Consider the following 24,352-nt stretch of genomic DNA (forward strand, 5'->3'; position numbering starts at 1 on the left):
CGCACGTGCCGCGAGCTGTGTGTGACACCTTGCGCGGAATGGAATACTAGCGACAAGCGGCAAGAAAAAGGACAAACAGGTGACAGCGTAAGCAAGAAGCAAATAATTCAAGGAAAAAGGCTTTAGCTTGCGCTATAACAATTTATTGATGTTGACGTATTAACTTAAGTTTCCCGTTGCACACGCTTTTGTTGTCTGACTCATGCTTAGCCGTTATACATTAAGTCGTCATCTCACACAATACCATCTTTTAAGTACTTAAGGAAATCGTTAAGTTTTTGCGTTGCGGAACTATGCGCTTACGGAGCAGCAAGGTTGCCACATTGAATGTACCATACAAAATAACGCAGTCGTGAACGACGTTTTTCGGAATAGGAGGCACTGATTTGTGCGCTAGTTTTAGTGCTCGTACTGTGTATTTACATAATGCGCCTGTCTCAGTTATCCGAATGCAAGTACCGTTATAGCAAGCAAGAAAGAAAACTTGGAGGGAAACGATAATGGGCAAAAGAGTGGAGGAGTCGACGCATGGAAATAATTTCGGGAAACACACGCATATACACGTACAAGTGATTGACATCGGATGCCTCCTCCGGTGTGCGGAGTGCCACAGCATGCAATAGAATATCATACTCAATGGACGCTTGCAACCAAGATATAGGGCTGGGAGCAGCTAAGGGGCCCGGAGGGCCTTTATTTGGGCAAATCGCATGGACACGTAGTTTCGTAGGTGGCGCCGGGCAGCGGCGTCTACAGAACCGCGACGAGGATCAACCGGACGAGCTCGACAGCGCCGCGGGCGTCTTCTCGGAGACGAAGTGCGCTTGGCTCTCCCAGCAAGCGCGACAAGTGTGGGCAGGAGGTGTTGGGCGTGGTGGGCAATAATTGGGCATGGGGGCTTTTTCAGAAGGCGGGCTTCCTCTCGAATGAGCCCTCGGTCAGTTGCCGTCGCTCGTACGCGTCGAGAAGCTCGTCGCCGTACCTGTCCCGGATCCAGGATAGCATGGCCTCCTGCACGAAAATCGAGATATAGTCTTACAACGTAGAAAGAAGTTCTTTTTTTTTAGTTCTAGGGGTAAAGCTTCTTAAGATAGGGGCTTCCCTGTTGGTGGCGTTGGCGTTTTATTCGCCGTTGCCGAGAACATGCAAGGTACCCATTATACGCCATGATGATGGCGATGACGTACGATGATGACGATGAGGACCGCGCACAAAGACCGTCTCATGCAGTATATGATACCTCGATATGCTGTACAATGCATTTCATAAGACTGGAAACAACCAACAACCACCAGGGGAACGTGAAAAGACCTCGTCTTTGCCAACTTCGGGTTAGATCCTGTACCACAAAGCGGTAATGACAAAGGCAAAAAGAAATTCACAACTCAACACAACATAATACTTATGACGAATGAACGGTGTATATAGGCGAACTGTACGCCATTTTGTCACTCATTTACATGCGCAACCTGCGGGTTAGCAGCCGAGTACCTTAGCCACTAGACCACCCCGGCGGGGCAGAAGGTTGACCAAAGAAGATAGCCAGTTGAGTGGTTGAAAGGAAGAAAGAAAGAAACAAGAGAGAGAGAGAGGAAGGACAGGCGTGTTAACTAGTCTAGAAAAGCTGGTATACTAACTGGCACATAGGAAAGGAATACAAAATCTTGAGAATAGATGTAGAGAAGAAAGAGACAGGTATATTAGAAAAAGCAAGGGGAAGGGGTATAACAATCTATGAATGTATAAAGGCAGTATAAAATCATTTTAATATCTAATATCGCGACTCCTGTGACAGAAAATCACCAGTTGAGATAGATAGATAGATAGATAGATAGATAGATAGATAGATAGATAGATAGATAGATAGATAGATAGATAGATAGATAGATAGATAGATAGATAGATAGATAGATAGATAGATAGATAGATAGATAGATAGATAGATAGATAGATAGATAGATGGTAAATGTCACCTAAAATACAAGTTTACACTGCAATGCATCTGATGAAGTGTTACATTTAAGAAAAGTAGATGTTACTTTCGTAAATGAGAACACGATAGAGCGCGAGGAGAGAATTGGCGCCACGAACGTGCAATTTTAGCCCTTCTATAGCTCCGATGACGTAATGCATTCTGATAACGTCAGCTAAGCTGAGGAATACGATAACAAGAGTTGATTAGATTGCAACAGAATATGTACGTTACGATGCCTATACTGAATTATTACTTTTTATTAAGGATTGAATGGACTCTATGTGGACCATTGACTCAATGAATATATGGCGTCCGGATTAGTGGTGTATGTGACGTAGTCACTGCGATACAGGACGTGTCCGTGTCGTATTAATGATATTTTTCATCACAAGCAAGGGTCGAAAGACAGAGAGGCAAGAGATAATACAGGGCACAAGGAGGATTATGTAAATATTAAGTAAACGCATTGTTCAGTAGGCGTTGTCGAGTGATTTATTCACGCATGAACGGGAAGGAACGACCAGGGACTTCAAGGGGCCAAAATATAGGCAAGGTTAGCGCGGGTGGCGGGCACTAAAGCTGTTAGTTACTTTGTTGGCAGCTTCGTGGTCATCGCGTATTGTTCACTACAGCCTATCTATTTCATCTTGTTTTTGTCTTTCCTATGTTTACGACTTTTAAAAAGTCCTCAATGCAAAGGACAACCAATGCACCTTTCTATCCCCCTAGCTGTGCACACGGGCCCCACCGTCTGTCGAGAACTATTCGAATTATGCAGTAATTTTACGCAATGGTATTTGTTGGGATGTCGCACGAACAGTAGTCGCGGTACATTTAACACTGGAATGAGAGATGGAAGAAAACAAAAGATAGTAGGAAGAGAGGTTAGCCAGAAACATGTCCGGTTGGCTATGAAACGCAGAGAGAATGGGACAGGGTAGTGAAAAGATGAGGCTAGATAGGGAAGGAAATAAATAAATAAGCCATAAATGTTCTACCACGTATGTGTCGGCGGCCCTGTACTATAGTTCTGGAGTTTCTTCACACGCAAGGGTCTTCCTACGACTGTAAACGAGAATCACGTATGCATGGAGATTGGGCCACAAGACTTAATAACCACATAAGGGGAAACGAGTACCAAGTGCCAAACTCTATATATAGGCAATTATAGAGAGCTCATACCCACCAGGCCGTGCCTTATTATAATACGAACTTGGTGCTGGCGGCGCAGATTAGAACTTACCGGCGTTTTCTGCCTGTTCTTGGGTTCGTCTTCGTCGTTGTACAGCTCCTTCAGAGACACTGGCTCAGCTCTGGATAAGAAAAAAAGAAAAAAAATATTGATGTGAGTGACGTCCGTCAAGAGCCTGCGAATTAACGCTACATATAAGTATGCTAAGCGTTCCTATAACGTCCTTTTCAGCTATAACTTTCCCACGACAGCTAATGAACCTTAATTAAGAAACGGCACGCCTACCGCGGGAATGCCTTTGCTTTGCGCTCCCACCTGCACAGATAAGATACTCGCTTGCCATGCTATTCATTCCTTACTAACTTCTCCTTCCGTTTATTTTTACTTTATTCTCCCTTCTTCGCGACCCCTGAAGACGCTGAGCCATGTAGAAAATAGCGACCTTTTCGTTTTGGGCTTCTTCCCTGAGCCACAATATTTATGCCACATTTCTGCAGCAGACTTCACACATATATAGGCACCGCCGGTTATTGCAAATAGTTTGTCTTTCTGAAGGTAGCTTTAAGCGCAGAACACCCGCACGGGAAAATGTTTTCCTCTTCGGCCAATAATATACTACAAAACATGGTCTCCGTGGTAGTGAAAGGAACACAGTAACCCGTATTGAAAAGGCACTATACGTAAAGGCGACACCTAAGAATATTTCTTTATTGTACCAAAAAACAAAACCGAGATAGCAGTTAGGTGAGGGCAGCGGTTGATTGCTCAATTGAACTTGAATGCCAAAGCCCATTCGTTGCCCTATGTAAATGCTATCGGTAAACTTCAGAGCGGTATGTGTGCGTCTGTCAGTTCGAGTTCTGTACCGCGATTCGCGGTGCGTGTGCAATCTGATTATCACAGCACAATAAAGCGATCCGAGTAGCGACAAGGTTCATGAACCTCCAGGCGTTTTGGTGCAGCAAGCGCGCCAAACTGTACCAGGAGAACAATACTGCTAATATGCCGAGCAGTGATTCTTCGGCTAAACGACGAAATCAATATCTCGTCACAAGCAAAGCAAGGCGTGCCCTCCAGTCGAATATATTTCTTCTTCTTCTATTTTTTTTGCTCGAGAGCTAGAAAATAGAGATAGAGATGCTTAAATGTGGAGACAGATGTATTTCTACGGTATAGGCATGACCCTAGTTCTATATAGAGATTCGATAGTGAAATGCTTCAAAGACTTCAAGTTTAGATGTTTTTACTTCAAGCACTCGAGCGAAAATGCTCGTCACGTGGATCTCTGAAGGGTTACACATGCGAAATGTACAGGCGTGTAGCGAGTTCGGTACTCACTTGCTGTATGGTACATATGAGCGCTTGGCACTGATACCCCGGCACTTGTAGTAAAACGGGTACTTCCTGCGAGAAAGCAAGAAAACAAGAGAACTCACGTGAGATGCGCGATTGATTTAGTTGTGTCGTGTTCAATTGTAAAGCGTGAGAGCATGAGGTATACAGCTTGACACACCAGGTGGACCTCTCGAAGATTGACATTCGTAAGACCCGAGAAATTAAACGAAAGCGAATATACAAAATAGAACAGACAAACAGACAAAATAGAACTGGCAGAGCTTTCGAAGTTGATTAATCGGCGTAAGGTATGCGATGTAAGAAGGTATAACATGGAGAGAATTGAACACCCTCTGAAAAACGGAGGAAGCGTCAAAGCAGTGAAGAAGAAACATGAGATAGGCAAAAATTGGATGTATGCTCATAGGGATAAAGAAGGCAAAATAACTACCAATATGGATAGGACAGTTAAAATAGCGGAGGAGTTTTATAGAGATCTGTACAGTAGCCGGGACCACCACGACCTTAATACTATAGGAACTAGCCGTAACCCAGATCACACACCACCAGTAATTATAGAAGAAGTCAGAAAAGACTTAGAGAGCATACAAAGAGGCAAAGCTGCTGGTGAGGATCAGGTAACATCAGATCTGCTGAAAAATAGAGGACAGATTGTGTTAGAGAAACTAGGCACCCTGTTTCCGTGGTGACGGGAAGAGTACCAGAGTCTTGGAAGAATGCTAACATCATCTTATGCATAAGAAAGGAGATGACAAGGACTTGAAGAATTACAGGTCGATCAGCTTGCTCTCTGTAGTATACAAGCTATTTACAAAGGTAATTGCTAACAGAGTAAAGAAAACATTAGAATTCAATCAACCAAAGGAACAAGCAGGATTTCGAACAGGCTACTCGACAATCGACCACATTCATACTATCAATGAGGTAATAGAGAAATGCTCAAAATATAACCAACCACTATGCATAGCCTTCATAGATTACGAGAAAGCGTTTGATTCAGTAGAAATATCAGCTGCCATGCTGACACTGCATAATCAGGGCGTCAATGAAGTACATATAAACATCCTGGAAGAAATCTACAGGGGATCAATCGCTACCATCGTGCTTCATAAAGAAAGCAACAGAATCACCAATAAAGAAGGGTGTAAGGCAGGGGGACACAATCTCCCCAATGCTATTTACCGCGTGCTTACAGAAGGTTTTCAGAAGCCTAGAAAGGGAACAGTTAGGGATAAGAGATAATGGAGAGTACCTTAGTAACCTGCGCTTCACCGATAAGATTGCATTGCTTAGTAACTCAGGGGACGAATTGCAACTCATGATTACGGAGTTAAACAAGGAGAGCAGATAGGTGGGTCTTCAAATTAATCTGCAGAAAACGAAATAATGTTGAAATAATAAAGAGAGCAGCGCTTCGAGATAGGTAATAGTGCACTCCAAGTTGTAAAAGACTATGTCTACTTAGGGCAGGTAATAACCGCGGAGCCGAACCATGAGATTGAACTAACTAGAAGAATAAGAATGGGGTGGAGCACATTTGGCAAGCACTCTCAAATTATGACAGGTAGATTGCCACTATCCCTCAAGAGGAAGGTATATAACAGCTGTATCTTGCCGGTACTTAGCTACGGAGCAGAAACCTGGAGACTTGCAAAGAGGGTTCAGCTTAAATTGAGGACGACGCAGCGAGCAATGGAAAGAAAAATGGTAGGTATAACCTTAAGAGAGAAGAAGAGAGCAGAGTGGTTAGGGAACAAACGGGGGTTAAGGATATCATAGTTGAAATCAAGAAGAGGAAATGGACATGGGCCGGGCAGGTAGCACGTAGACAGGATAACCGCTGGTCATTAAGGGTATCTAACTGGATTCCCAGAGAAAGCAAGCGGGTTAGGGGGAGACAGAAGGTTAGGTGGGCAGATGAGATTAAGAAGTTTGCGGATATAAATTGGCAGCAGCAAGCACAGGACCGGGTTAACTGGCGGAACATGGAAGAGGCCTTTGTCCTGCAGTGGACGTAGTCAGGCTGATGATGATGATGACGACGATGATGATGATGAATATACAAAAGAAAGTAAGGTAAAGCTTCGAACAACTATGCGCTCTCTTCTTCTCTCCTTTTTCTGTTTGTGTTCGAATTTCGCACCGTCGTGCTTGGAGAACTGTGCTCCATTCTGGCAATGATAGCTAAATTCCAATGGGGGTGGAACGCAAAAGCACCCGTTCAATTGCTTCTATTTATATGCAAGTTAAATAAAAAAAACAGATTGTCAAAATGAATCTGGAGTTCCCCAACTGCGCTAACAGTCTCACCTCAATTTTAGTACGAGAACCTTAGAATCTGCTCAAGTTATAATCTGCACTTTCTGCCTTGATTCACGCAGGATCTCTCCAGGCATGAAATAACATGGTCATCTTTCTACGCCTCCGTTCAGGATCATCTGGAATAATAAAGGACACATCTGCTATAAGTATAAAATAGGAGGAAAACGAAGCTAAGGCGTCGTCTGGCGGGAAAGGGTGGAGCCTTCCCGATTTTCCCTCGAGGTCCCATGTCGTAACAGACGTAGTTAGGGTTGAAGTTTTATCTGTACACATAGAACAACGCTCGAGTAGTCCCTTGCATAAACGGTTAGTTATTGATCCCAACAATGACATTATCTCGTGCACGCGTCTGTCTCAATGCAGTTAGTGCGGCTTGACTGAAAATTCTCATCTTGTCAAAAGCAGTGATTTCATTCAATTCTCGGCTGCTGATCCGAAGGTCATCGGATCGAATCCCAGTTGCGGCGGCTGCATTTTCTATGGAGGCGAAAAAGTTGTAGGCCCGTGTGCTCAGATTTGGGTGCACGCTAAGAACCCCAGGTGGTCGAAATTTCTGGAGTCCTCCACTACGGCGTTTCTCATAAGCGTATGGTGGTTTTTGGACGTTAAACCCCACACATCAATCAATCATTAAATTCAATTCTCTTTATTTACTCGAATATATTAACGAACAAAAAGTTGCGGGTTGGCTGCTAGACCAAACGTCGCAACAAAAGAACAAAAGAAAAGCAGCTTGATGCGGCCTAGGAGGCCACTTTCTACGTGAGAGCACGCGACAGGATACAAAGCTTTACAAAATAGTTTTACATAATCGTACTTTTGGTAAAGTATTACAACTGGTCACACAGATAGAATAAAGCTTAAAAAAACAGAGCTTATCACGATTCTCGTACACTCTAGTACAACGTCAATACATAGTTTTAAAGCTTGTAAAAAAAAACAACAACGAGCGAATTGTAGTACTACCACAACAACTACCAACAATTATTTTTTATAAAAACAACACTTCACATTTCGCTGAATATGTCCGAAGAACGGATTAGATGGACAGCCCGTCCATCTCCAGTGCCGCGTCATTCCGCATGACATGGTCGCAACCGCCAGCGTAGCTTCTATACAGGCTGACACTAATGTAAACGCCGCAAGCAAGCCGTATACATTGAACCACACATGCTGTCGCCAATTCCAGGAAGAAGAGAGCGCGCGTGAAACACGCAGAAATAATGATAACTGGCGCAGACTCATCCTTTGTGTTCGCGACAAGACTTTTCCGAATGCAATCCAAAAGGTTGGCGCGGAGCGCTCGGAGGACACGTTATACCTGCTTGTCTCTTATTCGCGTGCCTCATATATATAAAAGAAAGCCAATCTTGCTACTTGTTCGTCAACAAAAAGCCTTCTCTTGACACCTACACTTGAATCACCTCTTTTTTTGGGGGAGGGGAGGAGGAGGAAGAGGAGGAGGAGGAGGAGGAGGAGGAGGAGGAGGAGGAGGAGGAGGGGTACAGTGTGAAGCCAACGTTCCTCTTGCGGGTTCCGGGGAGAGGTTGCGAGCCAGTCGTTGCGGTCGACGGACGGGCTCTGGGAAAACAAGTAGCCCATGAAGCACATCCAACAAGGAACGATTCGCGAAAGCGCAATCGAACGGGGCAGCGCACTTGCAGCGGTGACGTAGACAAAGGAAGTTGTAAAAGTGCAAATGTGTCAATGTGCAAATGCGATACCGCCAACGGCACATCCCGCAAGTTGGTACGTACGCAACGGCGGCAGGTGCGCTCCGGTGCATTCGGAAACCGGGTGGTAGTGCAATCGTGAAGGAGTGCAGTTACGCAATCGAAACCGCAATGCGTGTGTGTGTGTTGTCAGCGGTACACTGTTGGAGGCAACAGCCTGCGGAGGTAACGAGTACGATGCACGTAGTACGCCCGCATATACAACGCCGACGCAAGCTATAGTACACAGACTCGGTGACCATGCAGAGGACAAGAAAAGGCAGGTGGGGGAGGGGGATGACACCCATTGGCTATACCGTTTGTACTGCCAAAAATACCGTGTGTCGAAGTAAGGAAGCGAGATGGAAGTTGCGTTGCCGGTATGCGCGAAGCGAATATTGAGGGCACGGTGATTCGAATTCCGCCGACAGCACTTCACACTCTGAATATCAATTTCTTTGTAAATGAAGTCGAAGTTGCCTCCTCAGCAATACCCTTTTCGCATTCGCGACGCCTGGACCTCGACATTTCGGCACGAATGCACCAGCCATTCTCTTCCATGCAGATGCGCTGCCTCCTCTATTTCCCCAGAAACTCTTTCTTTCTTTCTTTCTTTCTTTCTTTCTTTCTTTCTTTCTTTCTTTCTTTCTTTCTTTCTTTCTTTCTTTCTTTCTTTCTTTCTTTCTTTCTTTCTTTCTTTCTTTCTTTCTTATTTCTTTCTTTCTTTCTTTCTTTCTTTCTTTCTTTCTTTCTTTCTTTTGTTTCCGCAGCTCTCTCGTACTTTCGCTTGTGTCTCTACACATGCGACACATCTGTTGAATCGCGGTTTCCTTCTTTACTGAAACGTACAAAGTGCCCAGGGCACAATGTATAGACGGGCCATTTTCACGAATGCCACAGCCCACGCAGAACAATCCACGGCCTCGCGATCTAAATTGTTTGTACATAAATGGCATAAGTACGAAAGTTCATGCATTCTCCCAGTTAGCTTGCACATATACTACCCCAATTTTCTTTGTTCTTTGTAGGGCATCTTCAACGAAATTGAACTGTCGTATGCGCATTCTTTGTGTACATGTCCCGCCACTCTGCGGTATGCAATCGTGGTTATCTGGTATCAGGTGCGTCGAAACACGCCACTCCAACTTTGAGTTTCTTTCTGGGTCCATTTCAGAAAACTTCCGTGATTGTAAGAACCATGCCCACTTCGAAACCGCACAATTCGGTCTCCTGTTGCCATTTGAAAGGTGACACGAAAAAGAATCAAACCTTCGAATATTAAGCAAGCATGCGTGGGTCTTCATAATTCAACATCCAACTTCTTTAAATGTAGAAGTACAGTGTACGAAAGGCATTTCATCTGAAAAATAGTAAGAATAAACCAGACTGGTTTTCCAACGCACTAGAGGCTCGTGATTTGCTTATCACTTTTTTTGAGCGAAGTGGTCTCTGGGCATTTAATGTACTTGCAAATTACATGTGTACATGCACTTGTTCGCCGGTGAAGTGTATTGAATATGTTTCAATATCAGAATTCAACAAAAGAATATCGAGACCACGTCTATAGACACGACGATTGAAAGAACGCCAACGCCAAATTGATTTGGAAAGCAACGAAGAAAAACTTTCGAGAGGGCGCATCAAGGACCTATACGTGGCCGGGTTTGTTTGAACTTGAACTTTATTATGAATAAACAACATACAGTAAAGAAAAAACATGTTAGCAACATCTGGATCCTTAGCAGAATGCTAGTATGGATCCATGCAATTATAACATACATTAATTAGAGGCAGGAGAAAGAGTTGTATAATGAACGACATTTTAGTTTAAGATGCAGATTGTTTTGATAAGCATATCACTTACACATAGATACCGAACATATTGAAGAGGAAAAATCCAACTTATACACTACACTTTGAACACGTTTTTGGTTTGCATACTAAACGTAATGCATCTAATATTTCTGTACATCTGGTAATAGGATTCCTGGTCAGCATACAAAACATTAGTTTAAAATCATGTCACTTTTCATCATTTCACGAAACTTATCAGTAGTCTAATAGAGCTCTTTGTAATGACGTTTGAGGCTGCCAAATTATTTGGTTGACAAGGCTGCCAAATTATTCGAGGCGAGTTATAACTTTTTTTTTAGCTGTGCGCATCCTACGTGTAGTTTTCTCCCTTTTTGTGGTTACTGACCTTGGGCATAGAGTAATGAATTGTCTGACAGTTTGAAGTTTAAATAAAGGCAACAGAAGAACTTGGCAGCACAGCCATCCATAACTGAGCAAATTCGCTTAGCCCTGTTATCACCCTGGTGTCGCTTGGGAGAGGGTAACGTGTTATTTTATTTTAACCCAAATAAGGCCTCTATCTTCCCTATTCCTACATTATTATTATTATTATTATTATTATTATTATTATTATTATTATTATTGATTTGATTGATATGTGGGGTTTAACGTCCCAAAACCACTATATGATTATGAGAGACGCCGTAGTGGAGGGCTCCGGAAATTTAGACCACCTGGGGTTCTTTAACGTGCACCCAAATCTGAGCACACGGGCCTACAACATTTCCGCCTCCAACGGAAATGCAGCAGCCGCAGCCGGGATTCAATCCCGCGACCTGCGGGTCAGCAGCCGAGTACCTTAGCCACTAGACCACCGCGGCGGGGCATTATTATTATTACAGGCAAAGTATGACATCCAACCGGGTCGCACGGAAGGCTTCGCCGGCGAACTGTGCTATAGGCAGCTATGTAGCTGCTGCGCCGGTAGTCACGTGATCATAGAGGGCGGTGGTGAGCTTTGGGCTGAGTGGAGCCTACGCACCGCGACATCGCTACAAACGCCTGAGTATGTCGACGGTGTTTACAGCTGTTTACAAACATGGAATATGTCATCACTTCGGTGCCACGTCATCACGCATGAGCGTATTGTATCTAGCACGCCTCCGAAACTTGATATCGACGCAGGCTTCGAGTGCTTGCGAATGCGCCAATCATGCATATCGAAACACCTGATCAAGTTGTTTCTTTACCGGTAAATCAAATGTTCCTGCCGCATGACCACTTCAAGTGCGCGAGTTGTAATTATAACGCCACGAAAAGCACGCTGCGACAGGAGAACGTGTCATTCAAAGTAATACAGTTTAAGGGAAAAGAAACAATTATGACCGTGGAAACACAAACCTCCTCATTTCGATTCTGGAGAGGGAACCAGCGTGTGTGTACTTAAAGGGTACAATTATCGCAGGAGATTGTTTCTCCATAACGGAAACTAGTAATTAATGGCATGATAGGGTCTGGCTTTCCGGATAAAAGTAGGGAAAGCTGCTTCCTTTACTTCCTTGTTCTCCTCTACTACATGTTTTCGTTTTCCTCGTCCTCTCGATTTTTATGCGCCAAGTTATCCATCTGCAGCGTATGGAACCGGTAAGCAGTTAGTAACAATTTTTATGTATGTATGTATGTATGTATGTATGTATGTATGTATGTATGTATGTATGTATGTATGTATGTATGTATGTATGTATGTATGTATGTATGTATGTATGTATGTATGTATGTATGTATGTATGTATGTATGTATGTATGTATGTATGTATGTATGTATGTATGTATGTATGTATGTATGTATGTATGTATGTATGTATGTATGTATGTATGTATGTATGTATGTATGTATGTATGTATGTATGTATGTATGTATGTATGTATGTATGTATGTATGTATGTATGTATGTATGGCAGCTTTGCCTATTGCACTCGTTATAACAATTTACTAGCAAACAGCTTACATCTAGATGTCGGGAACTTATGATCGCTCCGTATCAGATGCCGAGTTTCCCCATACGTGGTATCTAAAGGATGAGGTTTTGGGGATTGTTTTAAATCTGCGCTTATACTGTGCAACAACTGATCGGTATCTATACAAATGCATATATACACGACTAACATCATTTCGCCGCATGTGAGAATGTACATAGTGAATGGATGAAATGAGCTTTATTTGGACCAGGCTCTTTGTACTCCAGCCCTAAGGTGGGTGGCCTCCTCAGTCCAGGTAGCCATGACTCACTGCCGCCGCTCAATTCCGGTTCACCAATCGTAGCTGGTTGTCAGGGTCTTACGTCACCGGCAAAGCCTCCCACTGGTCTTCGAATGCTTTCCCTGGATCCGTTTCTTTCTCTCCGTTTGCATTTAGCGGTGATGATGGTGGTATGTCCGGACTGTTGCGACACTCCATCACCATGTGGCGTAGAGTGTTGCGCGTGTCTGGAGGGCAAAGCTTGCAGTCCCGCCTGAGTGTTCCTGGATACATAGCGTGCATCAATGTACCGTGCGGGTAAGTTCCGGCTTGTAGTCTTCTCCATGTCAGCGCTTGTTCCCTACTTAGACTGTTGTGTGCCGGCGGGTACCATTTCCTCTGCTTCCTGTAGTGTGCCAAAATGGCTGCGTACTTCTTCGGTATGCGCTTTTTCTCGTCGTGACAGCCGTCGGTACGTGATCCGAGCGTGTCCGAGATGGCTCGGCGTGCATTATCTCAAGCCGCGGCGTGCGCCGCCTGGTTCCCCGTGAGAGACTTATGTCCAGGTGTCCAAAGGATGATTATTTTGTCCCCCTTGGTTCCTTTTAAGACATGTAGTGCTGCCATTCCAATCCTTCCGTTCACGTATCTTCTACACGCCTCTTGCGAATCTTATCATGGTAGCCCACGTATTCTTGCATGTGGCGATGGCCAGGGCTATGCCCAGCTCTTCCGTTGTACTCGTGTCCTTGGCATGTATAGATGCTGCTCTCAATTCTTTGCCGATTTTGTCGACCAGGCTTATAGCGAAACGGTCGTTTGTAAAGTAAACCGCTGCGTCCGTGTATCTCACATTTTCTTCATTGCTGTTGGTGCGTTGTAGTATCTGCTTGAGCAGTTTTATCCTGGCTTGTCTTCCTTTGTCGTATTCGGGACGCATGTTCCTTGGTATATTGCTTATATGTAAGTTATTTCTGATCTCGTACGGAATACGCTGACGGACGTGCATGTCACCCTCAAGGCAGTAACCCAACTCTTGGAGCAGAGCTCTACCCATATTCGTCAGCTGCAGTCTCTCCAGCTGGTTGACATGATGTTCTTCCGTGAGCTATTCCAATGTGTTGTGCATTCCCATTTTGAGCTTTTCCGTGGAAGTGTAAGGTGACAGGCCCATGACCATCTTGTGGACTTTTCTGATAAGAGTGTTAAGTTTAATCGTCTGGCTATTCTTCATATCTACATACGGGGTCTCATACTTATTTCAGTGATTGCGGCAGTTGAATGCTGAGTGCAGGTCACGCCATCAAATAAATTTTGGATCGCAGCAACCGCGTTTCAATTGGGATGCAATGTAAAAAAAGTATCACAGCATACCCATGGAGTGCATGATGATGAGCGGGACGAAGCGTCCGCCCGTCCTTTCCTTCTTGGCTTCCGTCCGTCAATGCGTCCATGCATCCGTCCATCCATCCATCCGAATATATATATATATATATATATATATATATATATATATATATATATATATATATATATATATATATATATATATATATATATATATATATATATATATTGCAACGAGCGAGTTCGCGTAAAAACACTAGTTATTAATCAAGCAGCGTTAGCCGCAACGAGCTGGTACAGGCAGGAACCCGGCAAGCACGAGCCACACAGACGTCAACGTCTTCTTTCACACTGGCACAGAGCTGGCGCCACTATGCTCCGGTACAGTTACTCCCCGCGCAGAAAAGAGCCAATCTGGCGATCTAAGGAAATGACACGACAGGGGGGTCATAGCATGATTTGAGGCGTGATACGTGAACCGTTTCACGCCCACGGCAGCGTTGGTTCGAAGGTGGATCAATGGGCTCAACTTTATAGTTGACGGGAGATGTTTGTCGCACCACACGGTAGGGGCCATGGTATTTCGACGAAAGCTTTGGGGAAAGACCGGGTGGGGTAGACGGGACCCAGAGCCAAACCAACATTCCTGGTTTATAGTGGGCACTAGATGCAGAGACATCGTGGTCAGTTTTCTGGCACCATTGGTCTTGCGCGGTAAACGAGCAAGCGAGTTGACGACATTCTTCGGCATAAGCAGCTGCTTCGGAAACGGGCGTCGCTTTGGAAACGTCAGGTCTGTACGGGAGAATGGTGTCCATGGAGCATGCTGGTTCACGACCGTACAGGAGAAAGAAAGGAGAGAAGCCGGTGGTTGTTTGTGGCGCAGAGTTGTACTTGTACGTTACAAAAGGGAGCACTTGGTCCCAATTAGTGTGGTTGTCAGACGCGTACATGGCAAGCATATCTCCAAGGGTGCGATTAAAGCGTTCTGTCATGCCATTGGTTTGAGGATGGTATGCTGAGGTTTTCCGATGGACAGTGCGACATTCCTTGAGCAGCTCGTCGACGGCGTTCGAGAGAAACACGCGTCCATGGTCACTCAGTAATTCTCGAGGTGCACCGTGCCGCAAAATCAGGTGGTGAAAAAGAAGGGACGCAACGTCTTTCGCAGTGGTAGCAGGCAGCGCAGATGTATCAGCGTAGCGTGTCAAATGATCGACGGCGACGATAATCCACCGGTTGCCTCGAGGAGTGTTGGGTAGAGGACCATAAATATCAATTTCGAAGCAGTCGAATGGCCTCGCTGGACAGGTTAAGGGTTGCAAAGGGCCAGTAGTGCTGTGAGAAGGCGTCTTGCTGCGTTGACACGTGGCATATGACCGAACGTACTGGTGAACGTGCCGATACATGTCGTGCCAGTAGTATCTTAGACGAAGGCGAGAGTAGGTCTTGAATACTCCAGCGTGGCCACACTGGGGGTCATCGTGAAAGGCAGCGCAGATGTCCGAGCTCAAATGACGGGGGATGACAAGGAGCCACCTACGGCCATCCGTCTCGTAATCGCGGCGATACAACAAGCCTTCACGGACAGCAAAGTGTCTTGCTTGACGATAGAGGGACCGTGAAGTCGATTCTACCGAACTGTCAGAGAAAAATTCGAGCAGAGAATCGATACAGGGATCCTTGCGCTGCTCGGCTGGCATGTCGGTGATGCTCAGCGATTAAGAGTCGCAGATGGCAGTTGGTAAGCAGGCAAGATCAGGAGGCAGCGGAGAACGGGATAGGGCATCGGCGTCTGAATGTCTGCGTCCTGAGCGATAAACAACACGGATGTCGTATTCCTGAAGGCGTAAAGCCCAACGAGCGAGATTGCCAGTACGGTCTTTCATGGACGCTAGCCAGCATAAGGCAGTGCGATCTGTGACATCAAACTGGCGTCCGTAAAGGTAAGTGCGAAATTTTCCTATAGCCCAAATGATAGCCAAGCACTCCTTTTCCGTGACGGAATAGTTGAACTCTGCCTTCGTTAGGGTACGGCTGGCATAGGCGACAACGTACTCGTCACAGCCATCCTTGCGTTGAGCGAGAATGGCACCGAGGCCGACACAGCTAGCATCCGTGTGAACTTCAGTAGGTGCATTGGGATCGAAGTGGCGGAGAACTGGTGGAGACGTGAGTAGCCGGCGCAGCGTCGTGAATGCGACATCGCAATAGGAATTCCAGCCCGAGAGGTCCGCGCTAATGGAAAGAAGCTGAGTTAGGGGGGCGATTATAGAAGCAAAATTGCGGATGAAACGCCGAAAATACGAGCACAAGCCTACGAAGCTACGGAGCTCCTTTAGGGTGGTAGGATTGGGGTACTCGGCAACGGCACGCAGTTTGGCATGGTCCGGTGATATTCCTTCTTTCGAGACGACGTGGCCGAGAATTGTGAGTTTGCGGGCGCCAAAATGACATTTTTTGAAGTTGAGTTGCAACACGGCTGCTGTAAGGCACTGGAGAACTTGTTCCAGACGGGAAAGATTAGTTTCAAATTTTGCAGAGAAGACAACTATGTCATCTAAATAGCAAAGACAGATAGGCCATTTAAGTCCCCTGAGGACACTGTCCATCATCCTTTCAAAAGTCGCCGGCGCATTGCAAAGACCGAAGGGCATTACATTAAATTCATATAAGCCATCAGGGGTCACAAACGCCGTTTTTGGACGGTCTGGTTCGGCCATTGGCGCTTGCCAATATCCAGAGCGCAGATCCAGTGAAGAGAAAAACTCCGCACCTTGAAGGCAATCCAGGGCGTCATCAATGCTGGCAGGGGATAAACATCCTTGCGCGTGATCTTGTTTAGTCACTGATAATCCACGCAAAACCTAATGGAGCCATCTTTTTTCCGCACGAGGACCACTGGCGAAGCCCAAGGACTGTGCGAGTGTTGAATGACACCACGTTGGAGCATCTCATCGACGTGTTGAGTGATGACGTCACGTTCAGCCTGCGAGACGCGGTAGGGGCGCTGACGAAGTGGATTATGATAACCGGTGTCGATATTGTGAGCGACAACTGACGTGCGTCCCAAGGGAGGTTGTCCGTGGTCGAAGGAGGCGCGGAAACGGTCAAGTAGTTGAATGAGCTGATTGCGCTGGTCTTGCGTAAGCCCGGTGTCCACGCTGCGCGACAGAACGTCTTCGTCAGGTAGTGAGGGTGCAGTGGCAGCCGTGACAGCATCCACGGACATCGGCGTCGTATCGGAAGGGGCATTGAAAGGAAAGATGGCATCATAAGCGTCAAGATGTCCAATACATTCGCCATGTAATAAGGTAGAGGGACAAGGGAACAGATTGCACACGTACACGGCACTGGAAACATCGGCAAGCGTTATGACGGCAAACGGTACGACAAGGTTCTGGTGACGAGCGCATTCTTGCGACGGTATAAAGAGGGCAGTTGAATCAGGGACGGAGTTGCAAAAAATAGAGACCACGGCGACCGAAAAAGCAAAGATGACGACGTCAGTGGCGATGGTCACCTTTTTAGGCAAGCAAGGGAGATCTATGAATGTCGTACTGAACGGAAACAAAACGAGTTGTGCACGGGCGCAGTCGACAACCGCATGATTAGCGGAGAGAAAGTTCCATCCCAAGATGATTTCATGAGACGCATGCGGAAGGATGACAAATTCAACGATGTACATCACTCCTTGAATCACAACACGAGCAGTGCATGTGGCAGAAGGCTGGACGTGTTGCGAACTCGCTGTGCGTAAAGAAATTTCAACCAGTGGAGTCATCACTTTGTTCAGTTTGCGGCATAACACTTCACTTATTATACAAATAGCGGCACCTGTGTCGACAGGAGCAGTTGTGGCGAAACCGTCCACAAACACGGCAATCTCGTTAGGGGGCGAAAGATGAGGCCTTGGAAATTTCGTCAGTGGCGCAGTTCTTGCCTCGGGAACTGCGACTGTTAGTTTTCCCCCTGGGCGTGGTTGGAACGGCGAAGTATGGGAGAAGGAGACCGAAGACGGGGTGAAGGAGATCGACGTGGGCTGAAGTCTGGTCGACGTGAACGACGGTCAGGTGCATCAGGTGTAACATGTGATTCTGGTTGCCGAGGAACGCTGCCGGAATGTTGAGCCTCATTAAAAAAGAATCTACGGTGACGACAGTGGCGCGTGACATGCCCTGGAATACCGCAGTTGTAGCAGATTGGCCGGTTATACGCAGTACGCCAAGAGTTAACAGGTGCTCGAGGTGGCGAGAAGGGTTGATTTACTGGATAAACTGAAACAGGCGACCTGTAGTAGTTGGTGGCTGGACGGTATGAATGGAGCGGCGGTTGGGCAGGAGGTCGGCCGACGGCTTCTGCATAAGTAAGCGGTGCAGTACCTGATATTGGGGACGTGGGCGAAGGGAGAGCCTCGGCAACTTGCGTCTGAATAGTACGGCGAAGTGAGTGGTCAAGTGCTGGGGGGTCTCGTCGATGGTGGTCACAAGAGAGAGCTGTCGAGCAACTTCTTCGCGGATGTACTGATGAATTTGAGGCATCAATGCGGTGTAGTCGGTGCCACTTCTTTTCCACTCCAAAGCCGAAATATCTGTCATTTGCGTATTAGCGCGACGTGTAGAAATTCGCTGCTTGCGCAGCTCATCAATACTTTGACAGAGCTGAATCACGGCCGTGATGGTCTGTGGGTCTGTGGCCACAAGCATATGAAAAGCGTCTTCATCAATGCCTTTCATTATATGCTTTATTCTGTCAGCCTCCGTCATCCTCGCATCAACTCGCCTACAGAGGTTGATCACATCCTCAATGTAGCTCGTGAAGCTCTCACCGTTTCGCTGAAATCGTCTCCGCAGGCCAAGTTCAGCGCGAAGCTTGCGCATAGCTGGACGACTGAAAAACGAGGTCACGGTCTCCTTGAAAACCGACCAGGTGGGGATGTCGGCTTGGTGGTTGGTGAACCATAGGTTGGCCAAATCTGTCAGATAGAAGATGACGTGAGTCAGCTTCGCAGGGTCATCCCACTTGTTAATCGAGCTGGCACGCTCGTACTCTGCCAGCCAGTCCTCGACATCGTGATCTTCAGTGCCGTTGTAGACTGGTGGGTCACGCAGACGAAGCACGCCAGGGCACATGACAGGTGGCGACGTGGAAGAGGCTTGTGGGGGGTCGACGCGCTCGGTCATTGCGGAATCAGATGGTAGCCTAAGGCTGCGGAGCTCCAGGATGTTACCCAACACGTTTCCACCAAATGCAACGAGCGAGTTCACCTAAAAACACTTGTTATTAATCAAGAAGCGTTAGCCGCAACAAGCTAGCTGGTACAGGCAGGAACCCGGCAAGCACGAGCCACACGGACGCCAACGTCTTCTTTCACGCTGGCACAGAGCTGGCGCCACTATGCTCCGGTACAATATATATATATATATATATATATATATATATATATATATATATATATATATATATATATATATATATATATATATATATATATATATATATATATATATATATATATATATATATATATATATATATATATATATATATATATATATATATATATATATATATATATATATATATATATATATATATATATATATATATATATATATATAGAGAGAGAGAGAGAGAGAGAGAGAGAGAGAGAGAGAGAGATTATACTGGGTAAGAAAGCCCCCTGTCTTACAGAAATTTTCGCGCCATTCGAACTAGGGACCGACGCTTTTTCAGGGCGGTCGCTATACGATACCAGCTGACAATATTAGATCGTAGCTCGAAGCAGATGAAGTCGTCGCCTTCACGCTATGATTATTCAGATGCCTGGTTTGTTATAACGGCAGAGCAAACACGTACAGCCGCGGTCACATCTGTGTAGAGCACGCGAGGAGTCGATTTTCGCTCTGCGGGGCGAAACCTCGTGGCGGTTTCGGGCTCTGCAGTGCTGTATCAGAAGCATGTGTGGCCTATAGCTGTGTCAGGCTGACCACATCAGAGCCCGAAACTGCCTCTATCGCCCCGCGATGCGAAAACCAGCCCCTCACGCGCTCTACACAAACGTGACCGCGGCTATACTTGCCTATAGGCAACATGGAACATTGGGCATCAGCAGAATTTTGTCTTGAAGGGTGCAGAGCACGTGTTGCGCCGAGAGACGGGGAGAAGGAGGGCCTGTGTTGCTTGGGTCGGGGGCAATTGCCTTTTATGCACCCCGAGCGGACCCCCATTCAAGAGACGGTGACATTTTATTCGTCGTCCGTTGTCGGGCCATATTCAGTTTATGGAAGCTGGTAACACGCGAACGGCGTGCTCTGTACGAGTTATTTTTTCCACGTTTTTTTTTATTTTGTCTCTGTTATGCAATTCGTGAGTTCCAGGCGTGGAAACCTATGCACATACCTAATACTTATCCATTACGTGTCCAGCCACCCAATGTTCCTTACATCAATGAGAATTTAATAATTTTAATTTCACTGTCGTGATTGTAATTTTGCTAAACCTGACGGCGCAGGAACGGCTCTTCTATTACCTGTAGTCGTGCATCCGCCATGGCTGATGTTCGTGTCCTTTATTTCATCTATTTTCTTTTTTAACTTTTTGTTATTAATTGAAAGAAGTAGGACCAATAAAAAAACCTATTCTTGGCTGTGTTCCGGTGAGAAGCAATATTACGGCCATCAATTTTATTCAGCCGAACACCATCCTCGACCACATGAGAAAACGTTGGGCAAGCGCGTCAAATTTTCCGTGACTTGTAGCGCGTACTGATGCCCTCCCCCCGTCCCTCCACTATCTCCGCCGATTCTGTCGCGTTCTCTTCAGCAGGCAACAGTTTAAGCGAAGTCGCGCGACTCAAATATTATCGGTTTATAGAGGCGCTATATACCACCATCTTTATCGGTGTGCCGTATAAGCGAAGTTTGCTTATTGTGAATTTGAGTTTTGCATGGTTTAGAGCACCTTACACGTCAGTTCTACCATATGTCTAAACAGACACAGCAGGGAATGAGTCCAGGATCAAGAAAGCTATGTCATTTCGTCACTTGGTTTCGAGTTGCCCACCCGCAGTGGCAGTTTAAAAAAAGGTAATAATTTTTGCTTGGAGGCATCCAAGGAATTTTCACGTTCCCTCAGAATGCATTCAAGCTTAGATGTGTTCGATGCTGTGCATTTCTAACCTCCACAACCCTGCCAAAGTGTCTTAACATACTTTGTTCGAACAATCCTCACGTAAATTGTATATCATTAGTGCGTAAGCAATCAATTTCTCCCACACAATAGAAATCTCACCAAACGAATTAATCACTTGAGCCTTCATAATGTTGACCTCTCACATGAGAGGGCGTCTTTTGATTCAATTTTGTTCTTACCGAATATTCTAGCTCAAGTCGTTTCCTTGAATAAGGGCCCTAATGCTGAACTCAGAAAGCTTCATGTTCGTTAACCGCTCTTTATTTCAATGGATGTCTAGCGGTACGTACAAATACTTATGCAAATGTCCCGCGTAAACTAAATCGTCATTTCACAGGGCGCATATCTAGTCTCGCCTTTAAAATGCGCTTAGGTTCATGCATAAGTTCTTCGACCGAATTTGCAAAGTTCCACACCTCGTACTCCTCTTTAACCGATAAACTGTTCAGTGACGGCATGGGCTGGAATCCTGTGTTGCGGGGATTTCTCGCGTAAATGCCTTTTGCGAATAAGCAGCCTAATGGTCATGTGCCTCGTGACGAACACATATAAATTTTACTACAAACTGCCGAGAAGAGATGTTCTCTATAATATGCACACTCGACGAATATGCAGAACAATGCTGTGTAGAACAGTTTAATAAATGACCTTTTTTTATTTTTGCAAGGCAGGAAAGGGGGACGGAAGGGGATGTTTAGGGGGAGAGCTGAAGAAGTGACGTCACCTGCAGTCCAGCTCAGCGTCGGCGAGCAGGGAACCGACGAGCACTGTCAAGCAAACGCAGCTCCACAGCGCTTGGGCGGAGAACAGGCTTCGGCTCATAGCAGCTGGCCCACGGAGCTCACCGGATACCACGGCGTCTGCAGAGAAGGAGGGCAACGCGTGTAAGAAAACGTATAGCTCCTGAAAATCTGAGGGTGGTAATACCCGATAGAGGTAACTTTGCGTCTTGAGGCAATCGTAAGTATACCTTTACTACCCGAAGTCCCCCTGCACTTTCATACCAGTGCTGCGTTCTCTTGTAAAAAACGGTTAGGGTTTTCCTGTAAAACGGGTAGTATGCTGTCCTCGATTTTAGTTGCGCAAAATCTGAAGTTATCTAATCAACAGTTCATGCTGCTAAAAATATCTAATGAACAGATGATGTTGTAACGCACCATCTCTAAAATAAAAAAAAAACACAAGAAAAGAACTGTAGCACATTGAGGTCTATGCGAGCTGATATAGGTATTCATGCTCTATAGTCGAAAAACGGCCCAGGCTCACGCGCATGTCATCAGGAGTTGGAAACGCATGCTATGATGCTGCTCTAATTAATTATCAGGGTGGAGAAATGTGGATGCTGAGTAAACTGTCTTTCGAATACGAAACTGTGGACTATCGGCGCTTGCATCAGGCACCAGGGCCTCAAATATAGAAGAGTGTTGCCGAAAGTTGTGGCCGCAATACCCCACAAGGCCATATCTGAACAGTTTTTCTGGCTGCGTGGTGACATATTGCGTTCTTAGCGTTCGAGCACCTCGCTCTCTCCCGGCGCTTATCTTGGGGAGCATCTAGTAATGATTTGAATGATTTTGGCATCGCTTTTGCCCCTCTCCCTCCCTCGCAGTCGCTTGAGATGTATGAACCTGCTGAGCAGACTGTTTTCGTAACAAACACACACACACACACACACACACACACACACGCACACGCACGCACGCACACACACACACACGCACGCGCACGCACGCACGCACACGTGCACACACACACACACACGTACACACGCACACGTACACACGCACGCACACACGTACACACACACACACACACACACGCACACACATTAGAACAAGACATGGAAAATAAATATGTTGGTTGCGTAATCGACAGCATCGCATCATCGCGCTTATCTTATCCACGTAAGCGAGTAATCTTCTTTTCTTATGGAAATTTACCACATGGGACTGTAATGTAAGCTGAGAAAGCGAGTGAAGAAAACCTTTTTTTTTTTCCTCTTTCACGCCTCTGGCAAAAGATCTCAGCACAAAAGAGCAAATAATTAAAAAGAAAACCGCACCGAAAGCTTCCTCGTCGATACGCCAACACCCGCACTACTTACATCTTGTTTGCTGTAAGCCTCGGTGAAGTGTGTTCTGTTCCTTTCCACTTTTGTGTTTATGTGAGAGCGGGTATCAAAGGCGATTGACAGAAGTTACTTCAAATAACGGCGATTGATTGATATGTAGGGTTTAACATCACAAAACCACCATATGATTATGAGAGACGCCGTAGTGGAAGGCTCCGGAAATGTCGCCCACCTGGGGTTCTTTAACGTGCACCCAAATCTGAGCACACATGCCTACAACATTTCCGTCTTCATAGGAAATGCAGCCGCTGCAGCCGGGATTCGAAACCGCCACCTGAGGGTCACCGGCCGAGTACCTTAGCCACTAGACCACCGCGGTGGGGCTCAATAACGGCGAATAAAAAGCACACACTTGCAAAAAAAAAAAAAAGTCACGGCGCCAGCGCCTTCCTACCTGACCGCGCCCATTCTTGAAGCAGGTTGGTCTCCCTCCTAGCGCGCCCGAATCCAACGTCAGCGTTCCCCAGCATTGTCGGGTCTTCGTTTATCCCTGAAGTCACGAACGAGCTTCGGGACTTCGCGTTTCGCCAGAAGCGATGTACGATCTCTGCTTTTATTTGCCCTTTACTGTTGTTAGTCTTTTCTATCTTTACAGCGCAGTATACGGACGAGTTTTTTTAACGTTAAATATTCTTTTTTTTCCAGTACGCGGGGTACAATACCTGCACAGCCGTAAAAAATGCTGAAAGGAAAAAAATGGAGGAAAAGAAGCGTGTTGCAAAAGTTAAACAAGAGGGTTGCGCTTTGTATGTGTATATGAGAGAAATTAAGAACGTGAACTTTATTTGAGACGATGCGAGAATAAACGGTGTGCTACCTGGTGAAGCTCGGGCCCACTAGGGTGTGTCCTGCTGTCAGGCGCCTTAATTTGGGGTGTGTGCATGCTTGTATTAGTCTATCGAATAAGTAACGTGCCAAAATATTGCGCCGATCAAGGAAGCAACCCTGCAAAACAATTTTTAAATTAGTCTTAACCACTCAGTTCTTAAACATGCACCCAAAGCATAGTTCACGAGTGTTCTTGACTTAAGCCTCCGTGAGTTGTTATGCTGCCATTGCTCTCTTCGCTCCCTGCCACCCCCCGACCCCC

General features: G+C 45.9%; 1 protein-coding gene across 1 annotated transcript in view; it reads right to left on the reverse strand.

Annotated features, from left to right (window-relative positions):
• Positions 1 to 656: 656 nt before the first annotated feature.
• Positions 657 to 24,352, reverse strand: part of LOC119170152 (uncharacterized) — a 78,468-nt gene continuing 54,772 nt past the window's right edge. The window contains exons 2-5 of the mRNA XM_075879222.1: positions 21,856 to 21,991; positions 4,506 to 4,571; positions 3,219 to 3,288; positions 657 to 1,011 (exon numbers count right to left, since the gene is read on the reverse strand). Of these exons, the coding sequence (XP_075735337.1) occupies positions 904 to 1,011; positions 3,219 to 3,288; positions 4,506 to 4,571; positions 21,856 to 21,953 (342 nt within the window). The 5' untranslated portion in view covers positions 21,954 to 21,991 and the 3' untranslated portion in view covers positions 657 to 903. The remainder of the gene's footprint in view (positions 1,012 to 3,218; positions 3,289 to 4,505; positions 4,572 to 21,855; positions 21,992 to 24,352) is intronic.

The sequence above is a fragment of the Rhipicephalus microplus genome, chromosome 2 (genome assembly GCF_043290135.1).
Source record: "Rhipicephalus microplus isolate Deutch F79 chromosome 2, USDA_Rmic, whole genome shotgun sequence".
NCBI lineage: Eukaryota > Metazoa > Arthropoda > Arachnida > Ixodida > Ixodidae > Rhipicephalus > Rhipicephalus microplus.